This window comes from Heloderma suspectum, chromosome 1, assembly GCF_057233095.1.
Source record: "Heloderma suspectum isolate Gila_16-S chromosome 1, 16-S_ref, whole genome shotgun sequence".
In the NCBI taxonomy this organism is placed as follows: Eukaryota; Metazoa; Chordata; class Lepidosauria; order Squamata; family Helodermatidae; genus Heloderma; species Heloderma suspectum.
In genome coordinates this window covers 337,634,330-337,658,481 of record NC_139458.1, presented here as the reverse complement: position 1 = coordinate 337,658,481, position 24,152 = coordinate 337,634,330, and the positions used below count along the sequence as shown (strand labels likewise).

Sequence of the window (24,152 nt, the reverse complement as noted above, 5' to 3'; positions counted from 1 at the left end):
TCTAGTGCTAAGGGGATAATGCATGGAGATTAACTGATTGGTGTATTTTGGAAGCTCTTTTACACCCCAGTTGTAAAACACATCATCTAAGTAAGCTCCATTGAAACCTTTTACCTACAGCTAAATGTGACTTTAGTGAAATTGCTTTGTGTGTATTTTTGTTTTCAGTGTCCAAGCTTTAGTGATGCACTAGGCTACACATGAATATACAAATAAATAATTTAGGGTGCAATCTTATGCAGATAGGCAGCTGCCTCCGAACTCGGAGGCAACCGCCTATCCAATGCAGGGCAGGAGAGGCACGGAGGGGATTGTTCCCTCCGCGCTTCTCCTGCCCTGCATTTTCGGCTAGACAGCCGATTGTGGCTGTGTGTCAGGGTAGAAACTGAGCCGAAAGAACCCCAGAGCAGTTCTGATTCTGAGGAGGATCAGCAATCCATGGGAGAGGAGCCAGCTCATCCCTCACAGGCACAGCAGCTGGCAGAGATTCCTCCTGCCGGCATTCCTGAGATAGATAGTGACCCGGGCAGTGAGAGAGCGCGGGAGGGGGGCTTGCTAGACGCTCGACGCAGACGCAGGGAGTGATGAGCGATGGAGGGCGCGGAAAGGAGGCGTAGCGCCCGTTTGGCATGCAAGCAACGGCCGCATCCCGTGGACCCAAGGGAAAGAGGAAGGATCTCTCCCTAGCCCATAAGTTCAGGGTCTTCAAGTGATTCTCCTTCAAATGGGGACCAACTGCCTACCCAATGCATAGGCTACTCCACTGTTCCTTGCTTAGTCGCTGGTGATTAGCATCTGAAAGAGTCATTAAGATGTAAAAGGATTAAAGCCTTTAAAAGAATCCTTTCGTCTGTGTCTTGAGTTGGCTATTGGAGTGTACTGAAAGAGGCCACTATGGCAGTCCTGACACTGTCTAGCTGTGAGAGGGCAGAGTGAGGGAGGGGGCTGCCATACGACATACTGGATGTGCCATGCAGGCATCTCTGCCCTCTCTGCCCCGGAGCGCCCTCCGGGAATGCCCCATTTCAGCCGCTCCGTGCGCCTCTTGCGACTGCGGAGCATGGGGCTGTTCTGCACTGCCTCTAAGGCAGCATGGAAGTGGGGGGAGGTCAGTTCTCCAGGAACCGACCTCAGAGTGCGGGCTCCAAGGTCAGTTCCCGGAAAACCAGATATCCTATGGCCTTCTAGCCACTGACTAGCAGCCAGAGGATTGCTCCCCCCATGACTGGATTTTCAGTGTCAATATCTCAGAAAGCTAGGCCTTTAATCATTTGTCCTTAGAGTTTATTTTAAACCCCCCCCCACACACATTCATATGCTAGCTGTTTTGGTTTAACAACCAACAAAAAGAGAACATGGGACTAAAACTGGAAGTATCTAAATAAGAAACATTGTTTATCAGATACATTTTAGCTACAGGTCAAACTAGCAAAGAAATGCTATAATTTTCCATGCAGGGGAATTGCTTTCTCCTAGTACAACTGCTCATCAGTTTGCGATCCTACACCTATAATCCCTGGACATTAAAGCTTTTTTTTATTATTGACAGTGCCACAAACCTGCTACATGGATAGCTGCAAAGTGAAATAAAATAGCAGGTGAATTTATGTCTGGCAGAATGTGGCACTCAAATCAGATCAGTAGGAGCATTTTCAATCAATACGGAGCAGTATCCAGTGGTGACCACCTGTGAGCAACCAGTCCTGCTGATTCCACTGTGCACGCTGTGCCCACCATTTGTGCAATGGAGATTTAGTGCTCCCACAGGCAACCGGAAATGGTTGTATTTTGTCCCTTGATGCTTTTTGACACCTGCATGGAATGCCTGGAAGAGACCATCCAGGGATGTGGAATGAGTTTTCATCAGTATGCTGATAATACTCATCTCCATATTTCCTTTCCATAGCATTCTGTGGAAGCTATGGAGGTTCTGAATCAATGTTTGGAGTCACTTATGAGCTGGATGAGGGTAAACAAATTAAATCTAGAGAAAAACAGAGGTACTGTTGGTTAGGAAACTTACCAGTCCAAGGGTAGGATGTCACACTATTCTGGACAGGGGTGCATTCCCTTAAAAAATCAGGCTCCTAGCCTGGGAGTACTCTGGATCTTTCTAGGTGGCAGGGTCCTAGTGCTAACTATGAGGAAACATGGCAGTTATTCTGCCATTTTTTCCTTAATAGATTTCGTACAGTAAGAAAAAAGATGGAAGAAGTGGTAAGAAAATACAGGAGGGCTACAAGAGATAGACAACATTGTCTGGACTCCTCTCCCCTCCTTAAAGAAAGAAAGAAATCCCAGAAAACATATGGTTGGACCCAGACTATGTTTGATGACATTCGCTCCCTTTAAAATCAATGGGACTCCACTTAGTCATGACTAATTTTTCACTTAGATTTCACTGGCACCTAAGGCTACAACCCTGAGCATGTTTATTAGGGAGTTCAATGGGGCTCATGTCTGAGTAAGCATATACAGAAGACGCTTCACAACTTTTAGATGGTATATAAGAAAATGGGAGCCACTCCTCACCCTCTCCCCATCTTAATATGATAGTAGCACTGACAGCTAAATTTTCCCAAACAGGACTTGTTTTCAGGGCGACGTTTTAAGTTGTAGTAAATGGTTAAATCACATCTTTCCCCCATCCCCCACCCACACAAAAAGCAGAATTTGAAGGCGCAGGCTTCTACTTTGGGGGAGAGAGGGGTGAAAGCCACAATACTGACAAATCACAGGGACCCACCACTAGCACAATGGGAAGCTAGTGGATGCTGAAACAAATGGAAACGTTCATTTCTGGAACAAGGCAGGTCAGTAGGGCTTGCAGAAGGGAGCTGCACTGACCTGTCCAGTTGTGGAAATGAGTGTTTGAGCTCATTTCCAGGGTTGCTTTAGGAAGCCCTAGCCTCCCATTGTGCTAGTGGTGTGTCCCGCTGGCACAACAGAAGCAGTGGGAACGCAGCAGAAGTATTGGATGCTGCCCACCCTAAGTGAAGGCCTAGATTTCTACATTGTCTCCTAAAAGCATCTGTGATCATAATAGTCATACAGTGAAAATCCTGTGCATGTTTACTCAGAAGTAAGGGTCACTGTGTCCAGCAAAGCTTATTCCCTATTGTGTTTAGATTTGCAGCCTTAAGGAGAGATAGCCAAGGTATTCAAAATATCCTGGAAATGTGGCCTGCACACAAAAGAATTGTTCATCGACTATGTTCTTCCACCTCTCTTACCAACTAGCATTGGAGAGGGGGTTGCTGTTATCACTGCACATGCACCACAGTTACCGTACCACCAACCCTGATCCTGTGGACCTTTTTGGCCTAGCAGTGATCAGCAAAGAGATTCACTACACACACCCCCATGTGGCTTATAGGTATAACTATGCATAATATGCAGTCAATCCCGGAGGGGCGGGGTGGGGGCGGTTTAAAGGATTACAGATGGAAAGAGACCCCTGCCTGAGCCATTATGGAGCCATGAGTGCAGACATTCCCAACCTGGTACCCTCCAGGCAATTCCAGACAATTTGGACTTCAGCTCCCACCAGCCCCAGCCAGCATGGCCAAAGGTCAGGAATGCTGGGTGTTGTAGTCTAAGATAGCTGGAGGGCACCAAGTTGGGGAAGGCTGCACTAGTGGTTAGAGTAGAAGACTGCAACTGACCTCTTGTTGAGGGTGAAAGTGGAGAGTGCAAAAGCTGGTTTGAAACTCAACATTAAAAAAACGAAGATCATGGCATCTGGCCCCATCACTTCCTGGCATATAGAAGGGGAAGAAATGGAAGCAGTAACAGATTTTATTTTCTTGGGCTCCAAGATCACCGCAGATGGTGACTGTAGCCATGAAATTAAAAGACGCTTGCTCCTTGGGAGGAAAGCTATGGCAAACCTAGACAGCATAGTAAGAAGCAGAGACATCACCTTGACAACAAAGGTTCGTATAATCAAAGCTATGGTTTTCACAGTAGCAACGTATGGCTGTGAGAGCTGGACTATAAGGAAGGCTGAGCGCCGAAGAATTGTTGCTTTTGAACTGTGGTGCTGGAGAAGACTCTTACAAGTCCCCTAGACTGCAAGGAGGTCAAATCAGTCCATCCTAAAGGAAATCAACCCTGAGTGCTCAAGGACAGATCCTGAAGCTGAAGCTCAAATATTTTGGCCACCTAATGCGAAGAGAAAACTCCCTGGGAAAGACCCTGATGCTGGGAAAGATTGAAGGCAAAAGGAGAAGGGGATGGCAGAGGATGAGATGGCTAGATAGCATCACCGATGCAATGAATATGAACTTGAGCTGTTGAGCACACTCCGGGAGAGAGCGGAGGACAGGAAGGCCTGGCATGCTATGGTCCGTGGGGTCACGAACAGTTGGACACGACTGAATGACTGAACAACAACTGACTCAGCAAGAGGCAGGTTCATATGATTTTCCCCAGGCACAACGCTAATAGAGAGATTGACTGATCCATGTGGCAGAATTAGGCTTAGTCAGTCAAAATGCCGCAGTCCATGAAGGGAACTGTTTATGTCTCTTTTCCCTTCCTATTTTTTTTTAAACCTATTTCTCATAGGGTGCCAGCCTGGGAAGCCCCTTTGCAGACCTGCCCTCCTTGCGCTTCAAATCCTCACCTTGCACAGCCTTCACAGCACAGCCACCATCCTTATTTCCAGCCCATGTGATGCCAAGAACAGACACCCGAGTTTCCAAGGGCCCCCTTTGATCTGTCAGCAGCGGGTTTCTAAAACAGGCATTGGGTAGGTTCAGCAGGGCCGCAGAATAATAAGCGGGAAGGCTTTAACGCGAGGGGAACTTAAACCGGGAGACATCATGACCATGGAGGCTGGCGGCTCTGATCTCCAAGGGGCTGACCCTATTTGGGGGATAGGGTCCAGCCCCTTGGGAAGCTCCCTGAGAGCTTAAACCGGGAGACATCATGACCATGGAGGCTGGCGGCTCTGATCTCCAAGGGGCTGACCCTATTTGGGGGATAGGGTCCAGCCCCTTGGGAAGCTCCCTGAGAGCTTAAACCGGGAGACATCATGACCATGGAGGCTGGCGGCTCTGATCTCCAAGGGGCTGACCCTATTTGGGGGATAGGGTCCAGCCCCTTGGGAAGCTCCCTGAGAGCTTAAACCGGGAGACATCATGACCATGGAGGCTGGCGGCTCTGATCTCCAAGGGGCTGACCCTATTTGGGGGATAGGGTCCAGCCCCTTGGGAAGCTCCCTGAGAGCTTAAACCGGGAGACATCATGACCATGGAGGCTGGCGGCTCTGATCTCCAAGGGGCTGACCCTATTTGGGGGATAGGGTCCAGCCCCTTGGGAAGCTCCCTGAGAGCTTAAACCGGGAGACATCATGACCATGGAGGCTGGCGGCTCTGATCTCCAAGGGGCTGACCCTATTTGGGGGATAGGGTCCAGCCCCTTGGGAAGCTCCCTGAGAGCTTAAACCGGGAGACATCATGACCATGGAGGCTGGCGGCTCTGATCTCCAAGGGGCTGACCCTATTTGGGGGATAGGGTCCAGCCCCTTGGGAAGCTCCCTGAGAGTTCTGGCTGGTTCTGACTGAGACCCGGAATGATGCACAGCCCCACCGAAATCGGGGCCACCAGCCTCCGCTGCATCATGACGTGGCGGCGGCAGCCCGGGCCGCGGGAGTCCCGCTCCTGCCTCCTCCGGAAAGGAGCGCGAGCACGAGCGCCCTCTGGGCGCCCGTTCCGCACCGGAGCCGGAGCCAGCTCGGGCCGCCTCCTCGTCTGAGCGCCGGCATCCGCCGCCGAGCGTGTGTGCGGAGAGCGCGAGGGGAGAAGGGACGTCTAGAGGCTGCAGCAAGCCGGGCTCCGCGAGGCGGAACAGCCCTCGCGGCGCATCTCTCGCTTTCCTCTTCGGAAGCGCCGAGGTGCCAGGAGTGGAACGGGGGCGCCTGGCTGCTGCGGCCGCCGCCGCCCACCCCGCTCCGCTGTCCGGGCTGGGAGGAAACGGCCGTCTCGAGCACTCGCCTCTTTCCTCCGCAATGACACATGGTCGGGAGACCAGCTGTCTCCCGCGGCGGCTAAAAAGAGAAGAAAGGGGAAGTAGCGTGGGTGGCTGGGAAGCGAAGCCCAGAGACGCGGGGCCTCCGCCTTGCCGCTGCCCGACAATCGTCTCCGCGCACAGCTTTGAAAGCCCCTGACGTAGCCACAGCCCCCCACGGCAGGGCGAGTCCTTTCCCGCTGCCTCGGTCCTGCGATCCCCAAAGGCGTTATGCCGGAGCGCTAAGGGTCAAGGCCACACCACACCGACACCTCTTTCAAGGCAGGTCTCAGTGCAAATAGTCCGGCGTAACAGATCAGGGGATCGGCTGCTTGAGCCTTCCTACAATGAGCCCGCCCCTAAGCAGGGGTAAGCAACCTGGTGCCCTCCAGATGTTTTGGACTACAAATCTCACAGCCCCTGATCATTGTCCATGCTGGCAGGGGCTGATGGGAGTTGTAGTCCAAAATATCTGGAGGACACTATCAAGCTGCCTACAACATACTTGCCCCCAATCTCAACCCACCCCAAGTGGCCCCAAACTAGACCACAATCTCTAGAATAGCCATATGAACTTTAAGGAAGCCACCCAGGCACTGAAGAATCACAGACTCCTTCTGACACCTTGTATTTTCTTCCCACTCCTCTTCCTTCCTTCCTCTTTCCTAAATTGTGTTTTGATTGGTCTTCCTGGGATCCTGTTGCTGCTGCATCAATTATGAGAGACCTGCATTTCCAGTTGTTGCACTGGGTGTGCATGTGTGTGTGTATATAAGCAAGTGATGATTTCAGTAAATTTCAGGGTTATGTTGCAATACTGTGGCTACATACTGAACTTCAGTTCTCCAGTATGTAAATCACCTCTAATACGAGGTTCATAAACTGAGCATCCAGATCAGCTAGTTTCTTTATTTCATCACCCGCCTCCCCTTAAGCTGGCTGGGAGCCTGGGAGACAGACGGCCCAAAGAGACGTTTTGTTGGGAATTATAACAAACGGAAGGATTTGAAAGAACAGAGTTACAGAACTTCTCCTGGCTGCTGTAGTGGAATCTTAAGGAGGAGAGAGAGGGAGAGAGGAGCCCATCATGAGAGGGAAAGAAGAGAAGTCTTCACTGAAAGGTTGGTTAAATATTATTTTCATGGTAGGTTTTCAATTGAAGGTTCATAACGGGGGACTTTTGCAACAATTTACAACTTCTGACCTAGTGGAGGAACACAGCACTTGAATCTCTGGAATGGAGATGGGCATAATTACATTATGTTCTGTTTAAATAGTTCTAACAGGTGAGGCAAAACAAGGATTGAAGGCTCAATTGTTTTTGGTGCACTGGTTGGCTTAGTTCAGGGACAGGCACATCTGAAAGCAAACTCAGCAGAAAAGGAGTTGGATGGACATAAGATAGGAGTTGTGCAAAGCACAAGTAGAACGTCTTAAAGAGAAACTGTGTGGCAAATCTATGGGAACGCTGCCATGAACTCTACTGGTTATGTAAGATTTACTTAAAGGTTTTTAAGTAGAAGCGGTTTTGTCTAAAAGGAGAAGGACAATGGCTGGATGGTTCAGTTCAGTTTAAGAAAACTTCTTTCTTCTAAGAAAGTACACACAAATTATCAAAATATGTGGGATGACACATGCCTCTTTTCCTGCTCTCCTAGAAAGCAATGAATGTGGTCTCTTCTTCCTAACCTAGGAAGCTGCCTTTTACCAAGTCAGACTATTTGTCAGTTTAGGTCAATATTGTCTACACTGACTGGCAGCAACTGTCTAAGGTTTCAGACAAGAGTTTTTTCCAGCCTTACCTGGAGGTATGCCAGGGATGGAACCTGGGACCTGCAGGCGCTCTGCCACTGAGCTGGGGCCCCTTCCCGCCTCTTGGAAGTGCCCACATCCATCTCAACCTGTTCCACTCCTTGTGAAGCATGGGGATAAGACTGCCCTGGGCATTCCTTCTCTTTGATAAGGTGAGGGCTTGGTAAATTAAATTAAGGGAACAATCCTATGGCTGCTAGTCAGCGGCTAGACAGCCATAGGATACGTCAGTTTCCAGGAACTGACCTCAGAACCCGCATCCCTGAGAACCGACCTTCCCCCCCTCCCATGCTGCCTCGCAGGCACCTTGGAACAGCCCTGCGCTCAGAGAGGAGCGCAGAATGGTGAAAACGGGGCATTCCACGGGGTGTTCCAGGGTGGGGAAGGCGGAAATGCCGGTACGACACATCCTGTGTGTCGTCCAGCAGCGACTCCCCCTCTCCGCCTTCCTGTCTGGCCACAAATGCAGGACGGCTGAAGTGCGGAGGGAACAATCCCCTCCGTGCTTGTCCTGCCCTGCATTAGGTAGGTGGTCGCTTCCGACCTTAGAGGTGGCCCGCCTATCCCAATAGGATTGCACCCTAAATTAATGTATTTGTCACATTTCTATACTGCCCAATAGCTGACGTTTTCTGGGCAGTTCACAACTGTTGACATAAAATACAGCAACATGATAAAACATAATATAAAACTTCTAAAAGTTTAAAACTACAGTATAAAACCAGAGTGAAAAATAGCGGCAGTGTAAATCAGTGTGGGAGAGGCTGTAGCTCAGCGGTGGGGCTCATGCTTTGACTGCCGAATGCCCTGGGTTCAATCACTGGCATCTCAAATTAAAAAGGACCTGGTAGCACTTGATGGGGGATGCCTCTGTCTGAGGCCTTCCCCAACAGGGTGCCCGCCAGATGATTAGGTCAAGAATCTTTTAAGTGCCTAGCAATGCCTGCAGCCTAAGGAGTTTTCTGCCCTCGGGTTAGACTTGGCAGGTCTCATCTGCTTTTGAAATGTCCTGGCCTGGGTTCTTTTCCTTAATTCTTAGGTCCACGACTCTATGGAAAGGAAGTCCCTTATTGGCTCCCATCAGCCCCAGCTAGCATGGCCAATGGTCAGGGATGATGTGCGTTGCAGGCCAAACCATCCAGAGGCCTGGAGAGCCTCTGCAATGGGCTAGAGATGGGCACTTTGGTGCTTCCAGAGGAAGCTTTTATTGTAACATCTGCCCTGTCTCCAACACGGAATTTTACGAGGGGTCCACAAGTCCTGGTCTTCCATTTGGAACCCTCCTGTGTTTTCCCACCGCTTCTTCCCTGCCTTTTCTTACCACGAAACCTGGTATCTCTAAGGCAGCTTCCTATGTCCACAAACGCTGAAAGTAACAGCGGGGGCCTGCCATGCGCAGCCACAGCCTGGTGAGGCAGCCTACAAGGAGCCTTCCAGCGACGACGTATCTATACGATTCACAAAGCAGCAGCGCTACCACGGCAAGAAGGGAATGAATGAACTCGGGAAGGAACGGAGGTTTAGAGCCAGCCAGGCCAGCTGTGCAGCGCGGCGGCCGCTTACGGCCGGCGAGGCGGAGCCAAAGCGGCGGCGGAGCATGCGTGCTGGGGGAACGGCAGCGGCCCGCTGGCTGCCGGCGCTGTGCTTCCCGAGCGGTTGGCGTTGGCGGCGGCTCCAGGGGAGGAGCGCTGCCCTGCCATTTGTTGCCGAGGGAAATACTCGCCGGGGGAGGGCAGGAGGAGACGTGTCTTGCAAAGCGGCAGAGGAGCAAAGCGATTGGAAACCTGGAAAAGACTGGGGGGGGGGGGTGTCGAATTCCTGGTGGGACCATCGTGACTTTTTGTTCATTTATGAAGAGGAGAGCTGCGGCGTTTCAGCGAGGGCTTCGTTTTCCCCAGCCCCGACTTCCCAAAGAATTCGGCTGGGCAGGCGTCCATCATGCCAAATAAGCCAAATGCGAAATTTGCAATCTTGCATTCACGAAGTCAACTGGCGGAGGAGCCTCTCCCGCTGCCCCCATCTTAGCTTGGACGTGAAGGAGGCTGAAGCTGCCTTTCCAACGCTCGCTTTTCGAGTTGGATGCTGCTGCCTGCGGAGTCCGCTCTGCAGTGTAACGGACAGCAGCCCCCCAAAGCGTCCGCTTCAGCTCCAGAGCTTGCAAAGAGCCGCCGCCGCCTGTTGCGCAAATATTTACGTGCGCGCGCGCCGGCCAAAACTGCAACGCGACGACCCACAGGAAAGCGGATGGGGCTGAGTTGGTGCAAGAAAAACAACCCCCCAAAGAAAAGGGCAATAATCAGCAAATCCTCTGGAAGCTCTTTCCAAGGAATGCTGAGCATCTGACCTAAAGACAATGCTAGGAGTGCATTCCAACGGGCCCTTCGGTGTCGTTCCTTTCAGTACGTCTCGTGTAACGCATCCCACGCACACTTGCGTCGGAGAAAGCCCCATGGAACTCAGTGGGGCTTCCCTCCCCCACATTCCGCCCGAGAAAACACGTGTTGTAAACACGCGTGCACGCCTGTTCCGTTTATTATGCTGGGTGATAAGGAGCAAATTACATGCAGCACGAGGAAAATAGAAGAGGGATGGAGGGGGACTCAACCTTCCCCAACCCGGCACTCTCTAGGTGGGTTGGACTACAAGTCCCCTTATCCTCAGAGGGGGGCGATGGGAGTTGTAGTCCAACCCACCTGAAGAGTACCAGGTTGGAGAAGGCTGCTGGTGGTGACGTGTGAACGAAGACAAGGAAGCTGCTACATTATCTTTTTATTAAAAAGACTACTGTTTTAACTAAATCAGTGTATTATGAATAAGCATGCAAGTTTGTGATGCAAACTCTTGATCAGACGCTCGCTCTCCTCCAGCTCCTCCCTCTCCTTCCATGATGCCTATAGCTGAGGGAGGGTATGTGTGTATTGCGGGCTGGGGCTTTTGAAGCCATTTCTGTTGCATTTTCAATAGGGTGGAATGTAACGCGTTTGGAATGTGGTCAGCCAGTAACAATCGGGCCGGAAGGCAGCCTCCCCCCGCCCCCGCGGATATAAAACGGAATGTGGTCTCAGCCCTAGTATCGCCCCCCCCCATCTCTCTATTGCCAATGCCATCCGTTGTGTGACACCTGCGCTTCAGGTCACCAGTGGGCGGCGTCCCGGCCAACTCCATTCATAAACAAACCTCGCGTGTTCTGCAACAGTGCTGCTGCAGAAAAAGAAAGAATGTGCCATTCCAGCACAGACTGTTCTTATACGCTTGTGCAATTTTCAAAAAAAAAAAATTGCAGACTCAGTCAACTTTTCTCTCTCTTTCCTTCCGTTGCTTTTGCAAACATGGAGATTTCCATAACCACCTCCTTCTTCCATCAGAGGAGAGTGTATTTCCACCCCCACCCCCCCGTGTGTGTGTGTGTGTGTGTGTCTATTCTGGCCCAATGTTTTAAGAAGGCGTTTTCAGTAATATCCCAGGCAGCCAGTCAAGTCCGAAACCCGGCCGATCGCCTCCATGGGTCACTTGTTTGTTGAACTGAGAAAGCCGGGACAGGAAATTTAGTTCCCCTGAGTCATTCCCCGTGCTTCCTTGGCGGAAAGGCCATTTCTTATCAACCTTCATCCCGGGCGACTGCGGCTGCTTTTGCTGCCGAGCAAAGATCTAGAAACAGGGCGAGTCTTGGCTCTCTCGGCTGCCCCTTTGAACTGAAGGAGTCTTCATATGGGGGGGACGGGGGGCGGTTTGCAACCATAAACTGACACCAGCCGATCTGACACGGAGAAGGAGTTGCTGCGGCCGCACGGAAGGAAAAGGGGCTTTTGCTACTGGCTGGGATTTGGGGTAAGAAACTCTGATGTGCAGGCAACTTTTTCTTAATGCTTCCCTCCTCCTTCCTTATATTTGGGCTACTTGATGGCCTACAGCCACGCGGACCGGGACCATCTCTCCCCCCGCCCCCGACTCTGATGAGTTTAAACTTGAGTGGCAAAAGCTTAATCCCCCCGCCCGCCTTCTCCGCCCCCGGACGCCTCGCTTTGGTCAAGGATTCCTTTGAAGCTATTTGTTTTCAGCCTTGAGGTGGTGCCAGCAAATGCAGCCAATGGACAACTCCGCTCTCCCTCGACGCTCTTTTGCAATTAATAAATACCATCTGATAAGCAGGGACCGCTTTCCGACTCCCGCGGTTACTGTTTCGCTGTCTGAATGACCTTTGCTTTGAGGTGGTTTCAAAGGAAAAGAGAGCGAAGAGGGAGAAGAAGTCCAAAGACACCCGAAGGAGTTGTGTCAGCGCTCTGAGAGTGCGAGTCACAAGCCGCTTACGTCCAGAGGAGTGCCATTCATTGAAGTCAGTTTTGAACAGTCCCGTGGACTTTTTTCGCAAAATGTTTTTGTGGGTGATGTGTCTATTTTAAACGGCGTTACTAAACTTTCAGCCTGATCCTATGCATGTTTACCCAGTCATTCCCATTAAAGTTAATGAGATTTATTCCCATGTAGGTGTGCTTAGGCTTGCTTATTTAATTTGGGAAGGCCTCCAGATTAACTCTGAAAAGGAGGGCAGGGTTTAGGGTCTAACCCAACCTTCCTGGGATTAACTGCTCCTGGGAAACCCTTTGCCCTAATCTCAAATGTGTGAGTGTAGGAGTTTAGTTGTGGTTATTCATTGATTCATAAAGCACTTTTAAGTATGCTCAAGGATATTTTTGTTTCTTTATAACTACACTGGTACTTAAAGAACAGTTTCCGGAGCTAACGGTTAGACAGACATTCAGAAAGCATAGCGCTATCAATGATGATTAGCCATAATCGATATGTTCAGGGGCTGTATAACTCAGATTTCCAGGTTGCTGGCGTGGAAACAACAAAATATAGAACAATTTCACAGTCTGTTTATTGGTTTGCCTGAGGTCCCCTTTTGGAAACAGTAGCTGGTCTTCTCACTGGCACAAAACGTATCCCTGAAGGATCAGCTTGAAATAAGGGATATCCCATGAAGGACCTCCATGGAAATGTAAAAGGTGAGCCAATAAGGGACTTCTTTTCCATAGAGTTGTGGACCTAAGAATTAAGGAAAAGAACCAGGCCAGGACATTTCAAAAGCAGATGAGACCTGCCAAGTCTAACCCGAGGGCAGAAAACACCTGCAGGCATTGCTAGGCACTTAAAAGATTCTTGACTGAGGCCCACAGGACACAAATCTGCATGATATTTGCATATGCTAATTTATATCTCAATATGCACATTTAGAAATAATTGCTAGGACTTATTTAAATTTCACTGAGGGCAAAGCCAGCCCATTAATTTCTTATCCACATCACCTCAAATAAAATACTTCCCTTAATTTCTTCTCTGCTCCAGTCCAGATAATCCCAATTCAGTAGTTTTTCAGTTACAATTAATCTGCATTGTTGTGGGGAAAAACACAAAACAGAGAGTGTCTGGTAGGTTTTTTCATGAGCAATTCACACACACACACACACTCATATCAATGTTTGCACCAAAGTGGAATTTCAAAAATGGGTGTCACAGCATGTGGGGAGGGCTAATCCTTCCCTCCACAGCTGCTATCCCCCTTGAATATCACCCCCCCCCCGCGCGCATGGCAATGAAGCTAAGAGAATACACACCTTCCATTGGCTCCAACGACCCCTAACAGCAGTGTTCCTCTCCGTCAGTGCTGTCCTAGAGTCACAAACAGTGGAGACTGGTGACTCCGATTTTGGCAGAATGCCAAATTGCATTCTGGATTTCAGTCAGAACCAGCCAGAACTCTAAAAGAGCAATCCAAGGTGCTGCACCTATTCTGGGGATAGGGTTCAGCACTTTGGATAGTTCCTTTAGAGTTCTGGCTGGTTCTGACTGCAACCCAGAATGAAATTACCAGCCCATCGAAATCGGAGGCACCAGCCTCCACTGGTCACAAACTTTAGCCACGGAAACTTAAGAGGCAGCGAAAGTCACAAACTGATTTCTGAATAAATTTCTTAGACCCATGCATGACGGGAACGAGGGAAACACCAGGCTTGCCCATTTTTGTGGAGAGTTGGTTGGTCCTAATTGCCCAACTGTGGGTTGGGTTTTTTTCCCCCTCATGGACCAACAGGGCTATTTTTGTTGTTGTTGTTGTTGTTGTGTGTGTGTGTGTGTATATCAATCAGTGGGGAGTTCGTGATTTACCTCCGTGACCCACTCAGTAGTTTATGGCGATGTGAGAACGAATCCTGAGCGCCGGTTGGCGACGCAGGACTGTTCCATTTCTCCTGATAATGTGGTTTGTAACAGTAGAAGAGGGTGGGGAAGAATAAAAACATACCCCCCCATTTTTAATGCTTCCCTGGGGCGGGGGGGGGGCCGAGAGGAACGAAGACTTATGTGCAATCCCGGCGCTACGTTGCATTGTCTTTTCCTGACGTTGCTGCAGAGTTATGCTCTCAAGAGAGGCGGTAAAAAAGAGAAGAGGAAAGAAGGCAAGCGCGCTCCTTCCTGTAAGGCGGCTCGCGCGTCTCCTGCAAACGTCAAGGCAAGACAGGAGAGGGGAAGGGCGGGTCGCGCGCTGCCCGGGCCGGGCGCCAGCGCTGTGCGTCTCAAGGCGGCTCTGGGCGCCTGGAGTGGCGAGCGAGACTCTTCCTCATTGTCCCCATTGGGCTCCGCCCCTTCTTCCTCTCCCCACCGCCCCGCCCTCCCGGCCGCGCTTATATAAGCCCCTCCGGCGAGGGACGGAGCTGCAGAATCGAGCTGACTGGGGAGAGCCCGGTGGCTGATTGCCTGCTTGCGCGCTTTGTCCTCCCTGCACCGCGCTAACTTAACTAGCTGGCTTCCTGGGTTGATCGGCTCCTTCACTGCATCCCTGCTTCGTCGGCTTGGATTATTATTATTATTGTAGTTTCTGCTCATTGACGCGCCCTTGCCCAGCGCTGCGATGACGGTCAAAACGGAAGCGTCCGGATCCACGCTAACCTATTCCAAGATGAGAGGGGTGGTGGCGATACTAATCGGTGAGTGGAAGGGAGGAAAGGAAGGAGGCGAGAGGTAGCGGTGTGTACAGTTTTCTCGAAGCCAGAGATGTTTTCTATAGGGGATGCTCTTGTGAGGAATAATTTGTTTGATTCAAGGAGGAAAAACAAATTCCATTAATAATGGGGGGGGGGGGGAGAAGATGATTGGGGGCCGATGTCTAACCGTCTTTTTTTTTTTTTTAATTGTGCTTTGCAGCTTTCATGAAACAGAGAAGAATAGGGCTGAACGACTTCATTCAAAAAATAGCCACCAACTCTTATGCATGCAAACAGTAAGTGTTTCTGCTCTCCTTCCGATAGCACCTGGAAAATGTAACTTCTTTCTAAAACTTAAAAATATGGAGAGATTATATAACCTCTTTCAGTGGGAGGGGGGGCAGTTGAAATGTGATTTAAAAAAACACACACAACCAAATATATATAGTGTTATCCTGAGGATGCTTATTCAGAAGTAAGCTCCACTGAGTTCAGTGGGACTTGCTCCCTTGTAAGTATGCTTAGGATTGCAACTTTAGTTGTGTTAAAATTGTGTAGAGATAATGGGCCGTATCCAATGTTCATCTAACATAAGTCTCATGCATTTCAATGGGTCTGCTCTAAGTAGGACTGACGTTGGAGACAACCCAACGATCTTGATGATCGAAGCAAATGCTATTAAAGCTGCAATTCTATATATGCTTACCTGGGAGTAAGTTGAATTGAACTCAGTGGGACTTTTGAGTGTGCTGTAAGCATGCCTTTTGGCCTTAAATTTTCTGGATGTAAACATGCCTGAGTTCTAAAAGGACTGCATGCAGCTAAGTTTCACTCCTTTGGCTGGGGAAGAATAAACAAGAGAATGGTGGCTTGTCTAGATTTCCTGATCCCCAGCCCCTGACCTTTAATTACAGAGGAAACTTAAGTCCCTTTGCTCAGAAAGGGTTTGTTCCTTTCTCCTGTTTCATCTTAGCTCTGAAACCTAATAAGCCTTTTTAGGTGTTTTTAGTAACCTGCCAACTTCTCAAGTAGGATGTTAGCGTGCCCCCATGTGGTGAGATGTTGTTGTGCTCTGTGCCTTGTGCAACTGGGCTAATTACATTACGTCTAATCTCTGCAGCCCTGAAGTTCAATCTATTTTGAAGATCTCTCAGCCTCAAGAGCCTGACCTTATGAATGCCAATCCTTCTCCTCCAGTAAGTAGCCTCTGTTGTGTGCAGCTTTCCTAGAGAAGAGTTTAATGTGTCAATAATAGAAACAGGTTTTTAAAGTAGTCTTTCTGTCCATTAGCAATCAGGGCACACTGTAATGATGTAACCTGGAAAGAAGCATTTGTGTTTAGAGGAAATAATTCCTTTAATTTTTATAAAGGTTACTTTCTGTTTCATTTCAAGCAGGAAAAATGGCAAAATCTTTGCATGTTATCTTTAATAAAGCCTGTCATTCTTTATCAAACAATGTTTATAGAACTTTTTATTTAAAATAATTTTATACTGTATTTTGGAAAAAGCCACCATGGTGGTGTTCAAGAAATAAAAACAATAACATAAACATTACAACCCGCAATAAAATGTAACACATTTTGCTATGTTTCTTGAAGCCCTCTTCACCCAAAACCTTTACATTAAAGGATCCTGATGTTTAGGTGTATATTAAAAAAAAAAAAATAGAATACCTCCAAGCGTTTTAGTACACATATTAAGAATTCTTTTCTTTTTCATCTTTCTTCACTGCAGCCCAGTCCATCCCAGCAGATCAACCTTGGCCCATCATCTAACCCACATGCTAAACCATCCGATTTCCATTTCCTGAAGGTTATTGGAAAAGGCAGTTTCGGGAAGGTAAGCTACACCTTCATTTCGCCCATTTGCTTATGGCCTGTAATGTTTTAAGGTTGCAGATGCAATGTTTTTGAGAACCAAGTAGATTCTGAAGCCAGCTCCTTTTTTAAAAAAGTTTTGGTGAAACTCATAGTCTAGCAAGGAGTGTCAAGCTATTTGGAGTGACAGGAAGAGTTTAGCAAGGAGTTGGAAAGAAATGATGGAAGACTGAAGGAGAGGCTAGGCTGTTGTATGAAGGTGCAGGGCTGGGTATTCTTGAAAGGCAAGGTCTTGTCTTTTAAAAAAGTGGTATGGGGAAAATGTGTTTGGACTGAAGGGCTCAAAAGGATTTGAAGGCTATAGTGTCCAATTCCCAGCCTTAAGGCACTGTTCTCCACCCATTTTGCTGATATGCCTAGTCTTAACATTGACAGTCTCTGCAGCTGTGCAGGTAGTGCTAAGACAGCCTTCCCCAACTCTGTGCCCCCCAGATGGCACATGCTGGCTGGGAATGATGGGAATTGCAGGCCCACAGATTTGGAGGGCACCAAGCTGGGAAAGGCCACACTAAGAGTTGGTCCCATGTTAGCAGGAAGGACATAGCCGCTTACAGTTGTGACATGATTCCCTTGCCAAACACTTATGCAATTGGTTATTTTGGTTTATTTCAGGTTCTTCTTGCAAGGCACAAGGCAGAAGAGCATTTCTATGCAGTGAAAGTACTCCAGAAAAAAGCAATCCTGAAAAAGAAGGAGGTAAATGCTGAATTATTCCCATTTCAAAGTATCACTGATCAAGAGAATAATGATAACTGTCCTACTGCTGTACTGCTGAATACTAAATATGACTTCCATTCCCCCCCACCAGGAGAAACACATCATGTCAGAACGCAACGTCTTACTGAAAAATGTGAAGCACCCTTTCCTGGTGGGACTCCACTTTTCTTTCCAGACAGCCGACAAGCTGTACTTTGTCCTAGACTACATCAATGGTGGAGAGGTAAGCAAAAAGCACAAAATCATAATGGAGGTGTGATCCCATTGCACAAGAGTACAAGTCAGTCCTGCCATGTGTACAAAAGAGCGCTGTTTTGTTTCCAAAACAGAGTTCTGTGGAGGTGTTACTAGATTCAGTGTCTCCTGTTTGCCAGTCTCTACTTGCAGGAAATAGCCGTAGGATTACTAGGCCATTTCCGACAATTATTCCCTCTAGCTATATAAGTTGTGTTTAATTAAATGCATTGTTAAAAGGCTTCAGTACAGGATCAGTAACAGATTTCTCTCCCCCTCCTGTCTCTTGCAGTTGTTCTACCATCTTCAGCGGGAACGTTGCTTCCTGGAACCAAGAGCTCGTTTTTATGCTGCTGAAATAGCCAGTGCACTGGGTTACCTGCATTCTCTGAATATAGTTTATCGGTAAGTACACGGTTTATGGGCACTTATATACTCACCGTGAATATTGTGAGAGTTAGGCTCTAATGTGTAATAAAACTGTTATTTTGTAAATGAGAGGTTAGGAACTTTGTGAGCAAGGCTGCCAAGTTACTAGCAGTGGGGACTAAGATCAGTGCAGCACAACATTCCAAGAACTGTTTCACGTTTGGGTTATGGCTAGAACCAATGGGTGGCTCATGTTTTTGCAGATAGAATTCTTGTGAACTGCTTAGATATTTTTTAAATATGGTAAGCAGTATATAAATCTATTAAATAACAAATAAATAAATAAATTCTGTTGGTGGGTGGCCTTAAAAATTATTGAGGGCTATCTACCAAAGCAGTCTGTTTGAGGTGGGGGGGCATTGAAAAAAAATGTCACAAGTACATTACTTAGAATACAAATAGTAAGAATTGAGACTGGCTGTCTGACATTTGTGTTTCCTTTTCCTTTTTGCCACAGGGACTTGAAGCCAGAGAACATTTTGCTTGATTCTCAAGGCCACATTGTCTTGACTGACTTTGGACTCTGCAAAGAGAACATAGAACACAATGGCACAACTTCCACATTTTGTGGTACTCCCGAGGTAGGTTTGTGTTCTGCTTTTATCCACATGACAGTGATGTATGTGCCCAAAGTGCGTGACAGTAGCAGGAGTTTCCCAGATGGGGGGAAAAGGGACATTTTATGTTGCTTGGGTGAAGTGGACAGGGTTTGATTGATGAGCCCTGCTGACAAGCTGAAAAGCAAAAGCAAGAAAAGCAAGATTCTACAAACGATAGCCTTTCAGTGCAATAAATGATACCAGTACTATAGGAACTCCTATAGAAATCAGCTCTATGTGCACAAATTGCATTTGACAGACGGTTGGTCTGGTCCTCAATCCACATGGGCCTCCATTCATTTCACTGCTTCCTTTCAGTGGAGCATTTAAAGATGATGGGGTCTGAGCTTAGGTTAGGTCTTGTCATTGCCCTTAGCTTCTGTTCGAATCTAACATTTCCATTCCTCTATTTTCTCTTCCATAGTACCTTGCCCCTGAAGTCCTTCACAAGCAACCCTATGACCGGACTGTGGACTGGTGGTGCCTTGGTGCAGTTTTGTACGAGATGCTTTATGGACTGGTAAGTAAGAGAACCACCGATGACATCCGCACGCCAGTATAGTGTTTCCCCTCTGTAGTCAATATCAGCACAGAAACGGACCAAATCTTGGTTTCACTGAACGTTCAACTTCAGTTTTTTTGTTTGTTGACTTCGGTGGATCCAACATTTTGCATGTGGGTCTCTTGAATGCAGCAGTCGTACTGTTTTTTTGGCCTGAGGTAAAACAAATCTATGTAGTTACATGAGAAATGGCGGGGGGGATGTAATATATCCTTCTTTGGGATATAGTTACAGGTGCCATCATAGACTCTAACCTTCCCTGTGTGCATTAAGTTTGGGAGGGCTTCTGCCCTGAAAGGCTGCCTAGGAATGTTTTAAATAAATAAATAAGCTGGATATTAGAAAATCCATATATTTTACACTGAGGCATGCTCCCAATATTAAATATGTCTCTATTTTCTTCCCTCCTTACAGCCCCCCTTCTATAGCAGGAACACGGCAGAAATGTATGACAACATCTTGAACAAACCTCTGCAGCTAAAGCCAAATATTACCAACTCTGCTAGACACCTTTTGGAAGGTCTTTTGCAAAAGGACAGGGCCAAGAGGCTGGGTGCAAAGGAAGACTTTGTAAGTATAATATTGGGAGCTTGGAAGAGAAGGGGGGGAGGTAGGAAGTTGGCAAGACTGTGCCAGTCTTCTTCAATTACTGTTGTCTGAATTGATCCAATTTCCACTTCCTCAACAGATGGAGATTAAGAATCACATCTTCTTCTCCCCAATTAACTGGGATGATCTCATTAATAAGAAGATTACACCCCCTTTTAACCCAAATGTGGTAAGTATCTCCTAATTATAGGATGGGGAAGGCGTTTTTTTCTACTTATACCAGGGGTGGCCAGAGGCTGCAGATTAAAAAAAAAAATAACAGGCAGGTTTTTAATATGCTTTAATGCATTGTCAGTGTGACCCTGAAGAAACAATCAAGTGGATTCTTAAGTGCCATCTTCACTTCATCCATGGGGAGGAGGCATGCAGATTGAACGTCTAGCTTGCCCCAAATGCAACTTTTATAGCAAGTTGTGCTCTTTAAGCTAAGCAAAACAACTTTGCCTTATATTTCATCTTTGAGGTGGCCCTCATTGTTCCCAGCTCAGGAGCAGGCAGATCCCAAACACGTCTGATTGGAAACCCCCTTGCATACAATTGGACTGACTTAACTAGAAAGAGTTTGTGGTCCAAAGCTGAGATCAAGTTGACTGCAGTCACGCTATTGAGTTCCATAGTGCTTCAGATTACAGTCCCAGGCACACTCCTAGGCATGTTTACTCAGAAGTAAATCTCACTGTATTCAGTGGGACTTACTCCCTAGTAAATGTATTTTAGGATTACAGTCCTAGAGTTCAAAGTAAATGTGCATAAAGTTCAGCTATCGGTCTCTAAAGTCCAAGGCCAACCTACATAAACATTGGCCATCTGTACTGTTGAATGAACATGGCCTTTGGGCAATTGATCTGCACATGAGAAGTCTGTAGTACTGGTTGCCATTGGCATACCACCTCTGTGCTGAATGCTTGGACCAGGGATGGAGAATGTGTGGCCCGCAGATGTTGGACTGCAGCTCCCATCATTCCTGACCATTCGCTGATGGGAGTTGCAGTCCAAGAGCATCCAGAGGGCCCTTTGTTCCCCACCCTTGGCTTAGAACTTAGTCCTTGTTTGAAACTGGTTCAGGGGTGATGCAGTGAAAAGGGGCATGAGAATGTGTTTTCTTTATCTTGGTATGAAGTTTCCTTTAAAAAGTAGTTTTATGAGGGCGGCATCAGGGTTTGTATCCAGTGTTAGTCCTCCTGGCAGTGGACCCATTGAAATGAATGGGACTTAAGTTGGACTAAGATATAACTCTATGAGTCCTCCCACCTTTCCTTTAAGAACATATCTGAGCATCAACAACAGAACCTCTCTCTTTGTTTTCTCACAGAGCGGCCCCAATGACCTCCGACACTTTGACCCCGAGTTTACAGAGGAGCCTGTCCCAAACTCCATTGGCCAGGCTTCCGACAGCATCCTCATCACTGCCAGCGTTAAGGAGGCGGCAGAAGCTTTTCTGGGCTTCTCCTATGCGCCTCCCATGGATTCTTTCTTGTGAATTCCTATTAGTGATTTCTTTCTATCTTCTTGGGGTCGGGGGGAATAATGACCCTTCTGTTGGCCGTCTGGTCGGATGACTGCCAGGTGTCCAGTCATCTTGAAAGATAACATTTTGCACATCTTCCCACTGTGTGGCAGCTTTGCAGCCTTAATTTCAACTGTACTGCTGTTTGCTGGAAGCTTGGTGGTGGTGGTGGGGGGTGTTGTTCATTTGGAAGAGCACATTTAACTCCTTTTAAATGAACTCACAAACATTTCACTTCCAGTTCTTCCCACTCACCAAAGTGGTGCTATATCTCCTTTGGAGGTTTAAAAAAAGAAGGAAAAAAAGCGACCGCTGCCATGAGACTGCCGTAGATTGTAAACATAAGAACAACATGCTGTGTGTATTATTATTATTATTATTTGGAGAGAATGTTCTGAAAAGCCTAGTTTGAAGACGTTTCTGGATGTGATGAGGATTTTATGAAAACGTGCCTTTTTTCCTGATGAGATCTTGTGAGCTCCAAAGCTTTTCCTGTCACAGAGTGTTTCTGTTTCTTGATTCACACGCATGTGTGTGGTTTTGCTATGTGAACAATGGTATGAGTGTGGTATGCATAATTTGCAGATGGACTTAGTTCAGAAGCATCCGTGTGACACTTGCAGGACTTTACAATGTGGGGCATTGTTTGTTCCTTCCATATTTGGAAGACAATAAATATGTGTAATGACTTTTAAAATATGTAAATCTATACAGTTAATAACTAAAACAATCAAGATAGGCTTCAATGACTTGTTTCCCAAATGCTTGAAGAAAGCGTTGCTGCTATGGAAATACATATATATATATATATAAATATTTCTATTTTTAGAAAGGGTTTCTATGGACCAAAATGCCCCAGCTGCAGTCTGTCAAAGCTGTTGGTTTATTTCATTTTTTTTGTTCATCTGTAAAATTGGGCATTATTTATGGTTTGTAAAAAACACATTGTTTTCATTCCTGTTTGTATGTATTTGTAAGATACCTGTACAGTTGGTTGCAATGCTAGATGTATATTTAAAAGGAGAAAAAAAAATTAAAGGCTTCTAATGTATACCACCATTGTAATGTACTTAACATAATATGTACCATTTTTGTGACCAAACCCATTGGTTTGCAGTAAAATCTTGGACAATATTTCTATAAACGCTGTCAGTTCTTCCTTTATAAATTCAGAGCATACGTCCTTACCATCAATTTTTAAGCATTTTTCTTCACTGTACACATTGGGGTCAAAAACGTTTAATTATCCTAGTAAATAAAAACACTAAGGGTACAATCCTATGCATGTTTAGACAGAAGGAAGCCGTACAACTCCCAGCATTCCCCAGCCAGCCATGTTGGCTGGGGAATGCTGGGAGTTGTAGGACTTCCTTCTGTCTAAACATGCATAGGATTGTGCCCTAAGCACTGTACAGTGATATCAAGCCAAGACATAAGGTTAGCAAAGGTTTGACTGTTTGTTTAAAAGATTTGCCAATGAAAAAAATTAATTGCCTGCGCTAACTCCTAACTGTCCACCTGCATGTTTGATAACATGGTAGTAAAAGCTCCTGCCATGGAAATACCCTTTGAGCAAAATTTGTTGAAACTGCTCAATGCCCTTCTTTAGATTGGTATTTTATGTTGCTGATTCCCAGCTGCCTAATCACGCCTTGCCACTAGCCCACAAAAGCATTTGGGGGATGCATTATGTTCTTGCCATATGTTGGAGCGATCATGGAGTTGGAAGGTGCCTTATTCCTAGGTCCTGCTAAGTGTAGGATCTGTAGTGCAAGGTGCGACTACAGCATCCCTGTCATGTCCGTGCAGCCTCTGCCTAAACACATCCAGCAAAGGAAAGTCCATTGCCACCCAAGGCGGTCTGTTCCACTTCCTAACAGCGCTTGCCATTTTGAAGTTTCTCCTAAGGTTTAATAGAAGTCTCTGTGAGTTCCGCCCATTGTTTCTAGGCCTGCCCTTGGGCAACAGAGAAGAAATCTCCCATCTTATGCATGGCACAGCCCTTTAGATATTTGAAGGTGGCTATCATGGCCTCTTTTAATCTCTTCCAGGCTCAGCTTTGGCTCTTTTGACTGTTTCTCATAAGACATGGTTTCTACACTTTTGCCATTTTAGTTACTTGCTCCAGTTTGTAAATCTTCTTAAAATGTGTTGCCCAGATCCGGACGCAATAGTCCTGCTGCAGCCTGACTAGTTGCATTTCCATGAAAGTTCCATTTCCATGAAAGTATCTAGAGCAGCTTTCCCCGAGCTGGTTCCCTCCAGCTGTATTGGACTGCAACTCCCATAATGGCCAATGGACATTCTGGCTGAGAGTTGCCATCTAACACATCTGGTGGGCACCATGTTGGAGAAAGCTGATCTAGAAATTCCTAGGCAAGTCTATGCAGACACAAAATCCCATTAGTATATCGGGGGGGGGGGAGGAATGATGGGGCACATATGTTTTATGTTACTACAGTTATACCATTCTATTTCAGTGAGCACGAATATCTGGAAGTTTAAGGTGGATGGTACTCCAGAACTGTGGACCACACCGGGCCGCCTAGTCCAAAGCTGTTAGCTCCCCACACACTATTTGAACCAGTACAAAAACAAGCAGAGTGTGTCACAAGCAGAGATCAGAGGTTTAGCAACAGAGATGTTTTTAGATTAGCAAATGGCATCTGATGATTCAAGCAAGTGAGTCAACTCACATGCTATGGGGGAAAGTGCACACACAAACACACCCTGCCTCCCCCCTGCCCCCCCCCCCAGTACGTTAGCCAATCTGATCTGAGAGAAAAAGTATATCTAGGCACAAATACAGCA

The 24,152-nt window shown here is 47.2% G+C and overlaps 1 protein-coding gene across 3 annotated transcripts in view; it reads left to right on the top strand.

Moving 5' to 3' along the window:
* Nucleotides 1-22,476, top strand: part of SGK1 (serum/glucocorticoid regulated kinase 1) — a 96,195-nt gene extending 73,719 nt beyond the window's left edge. The window contains exons 1-12 of one of the 3 annotated variants that reach the window (XM_084827585.1): nt 11,569-11,653; nt 15,026-15,101; nt 15,926-16,001; nt 16,542-16,646; nt 17,297-17,380; nt 17,493-17,624; nt 17,928-18,040; nt 18,522-18,645; nt 19,088-19,183; nt 19,640-19,795; nt 19,914-20,003; nt 21,147-22,476. In XM_084827585.1, coding sequence (XP_084683711.1) covers nt 15,031-15,101; nt 15,926-16,001; nt 16,542-16,646; nt 17,297-17,380; nt 17,493-17,624; nt 17,928-18,040; nt 18,522-18,645; nt 19,088-19,183; nt 19,640-19,795; nt 19,914-20,003; nt 21,147-21,314 — 1,215 coding nt within the window. In that variant the 5' untranslated portion in view covers nt 11,569-11,653; nt 15,026-15,030 and the 3' untranslated portion in view covers nt 21,315-22,476. Of the gene's footprint in view, nt 1-11,568; nt 11,654-14,537; nt 14,809-15,025; nt 15,102-15,925; nt 16,002-16,541; nt 16,647-17,296; nt 17,381-17,492; nt 17,625-17,927; nt 18,041-18,521; nt 18,646-19,087; nt 19,184-19,639; nt 19,796-19,913; nt 20,004-21,146 lie in introns of those variants that run through there. The other 2 variants (XM_084827584.1, XM_084827586.1) reach the window with 2 other exon arrangements.
* Nucleotides 22,477-24,152: the final 1,676 nt, after the last annotated feature.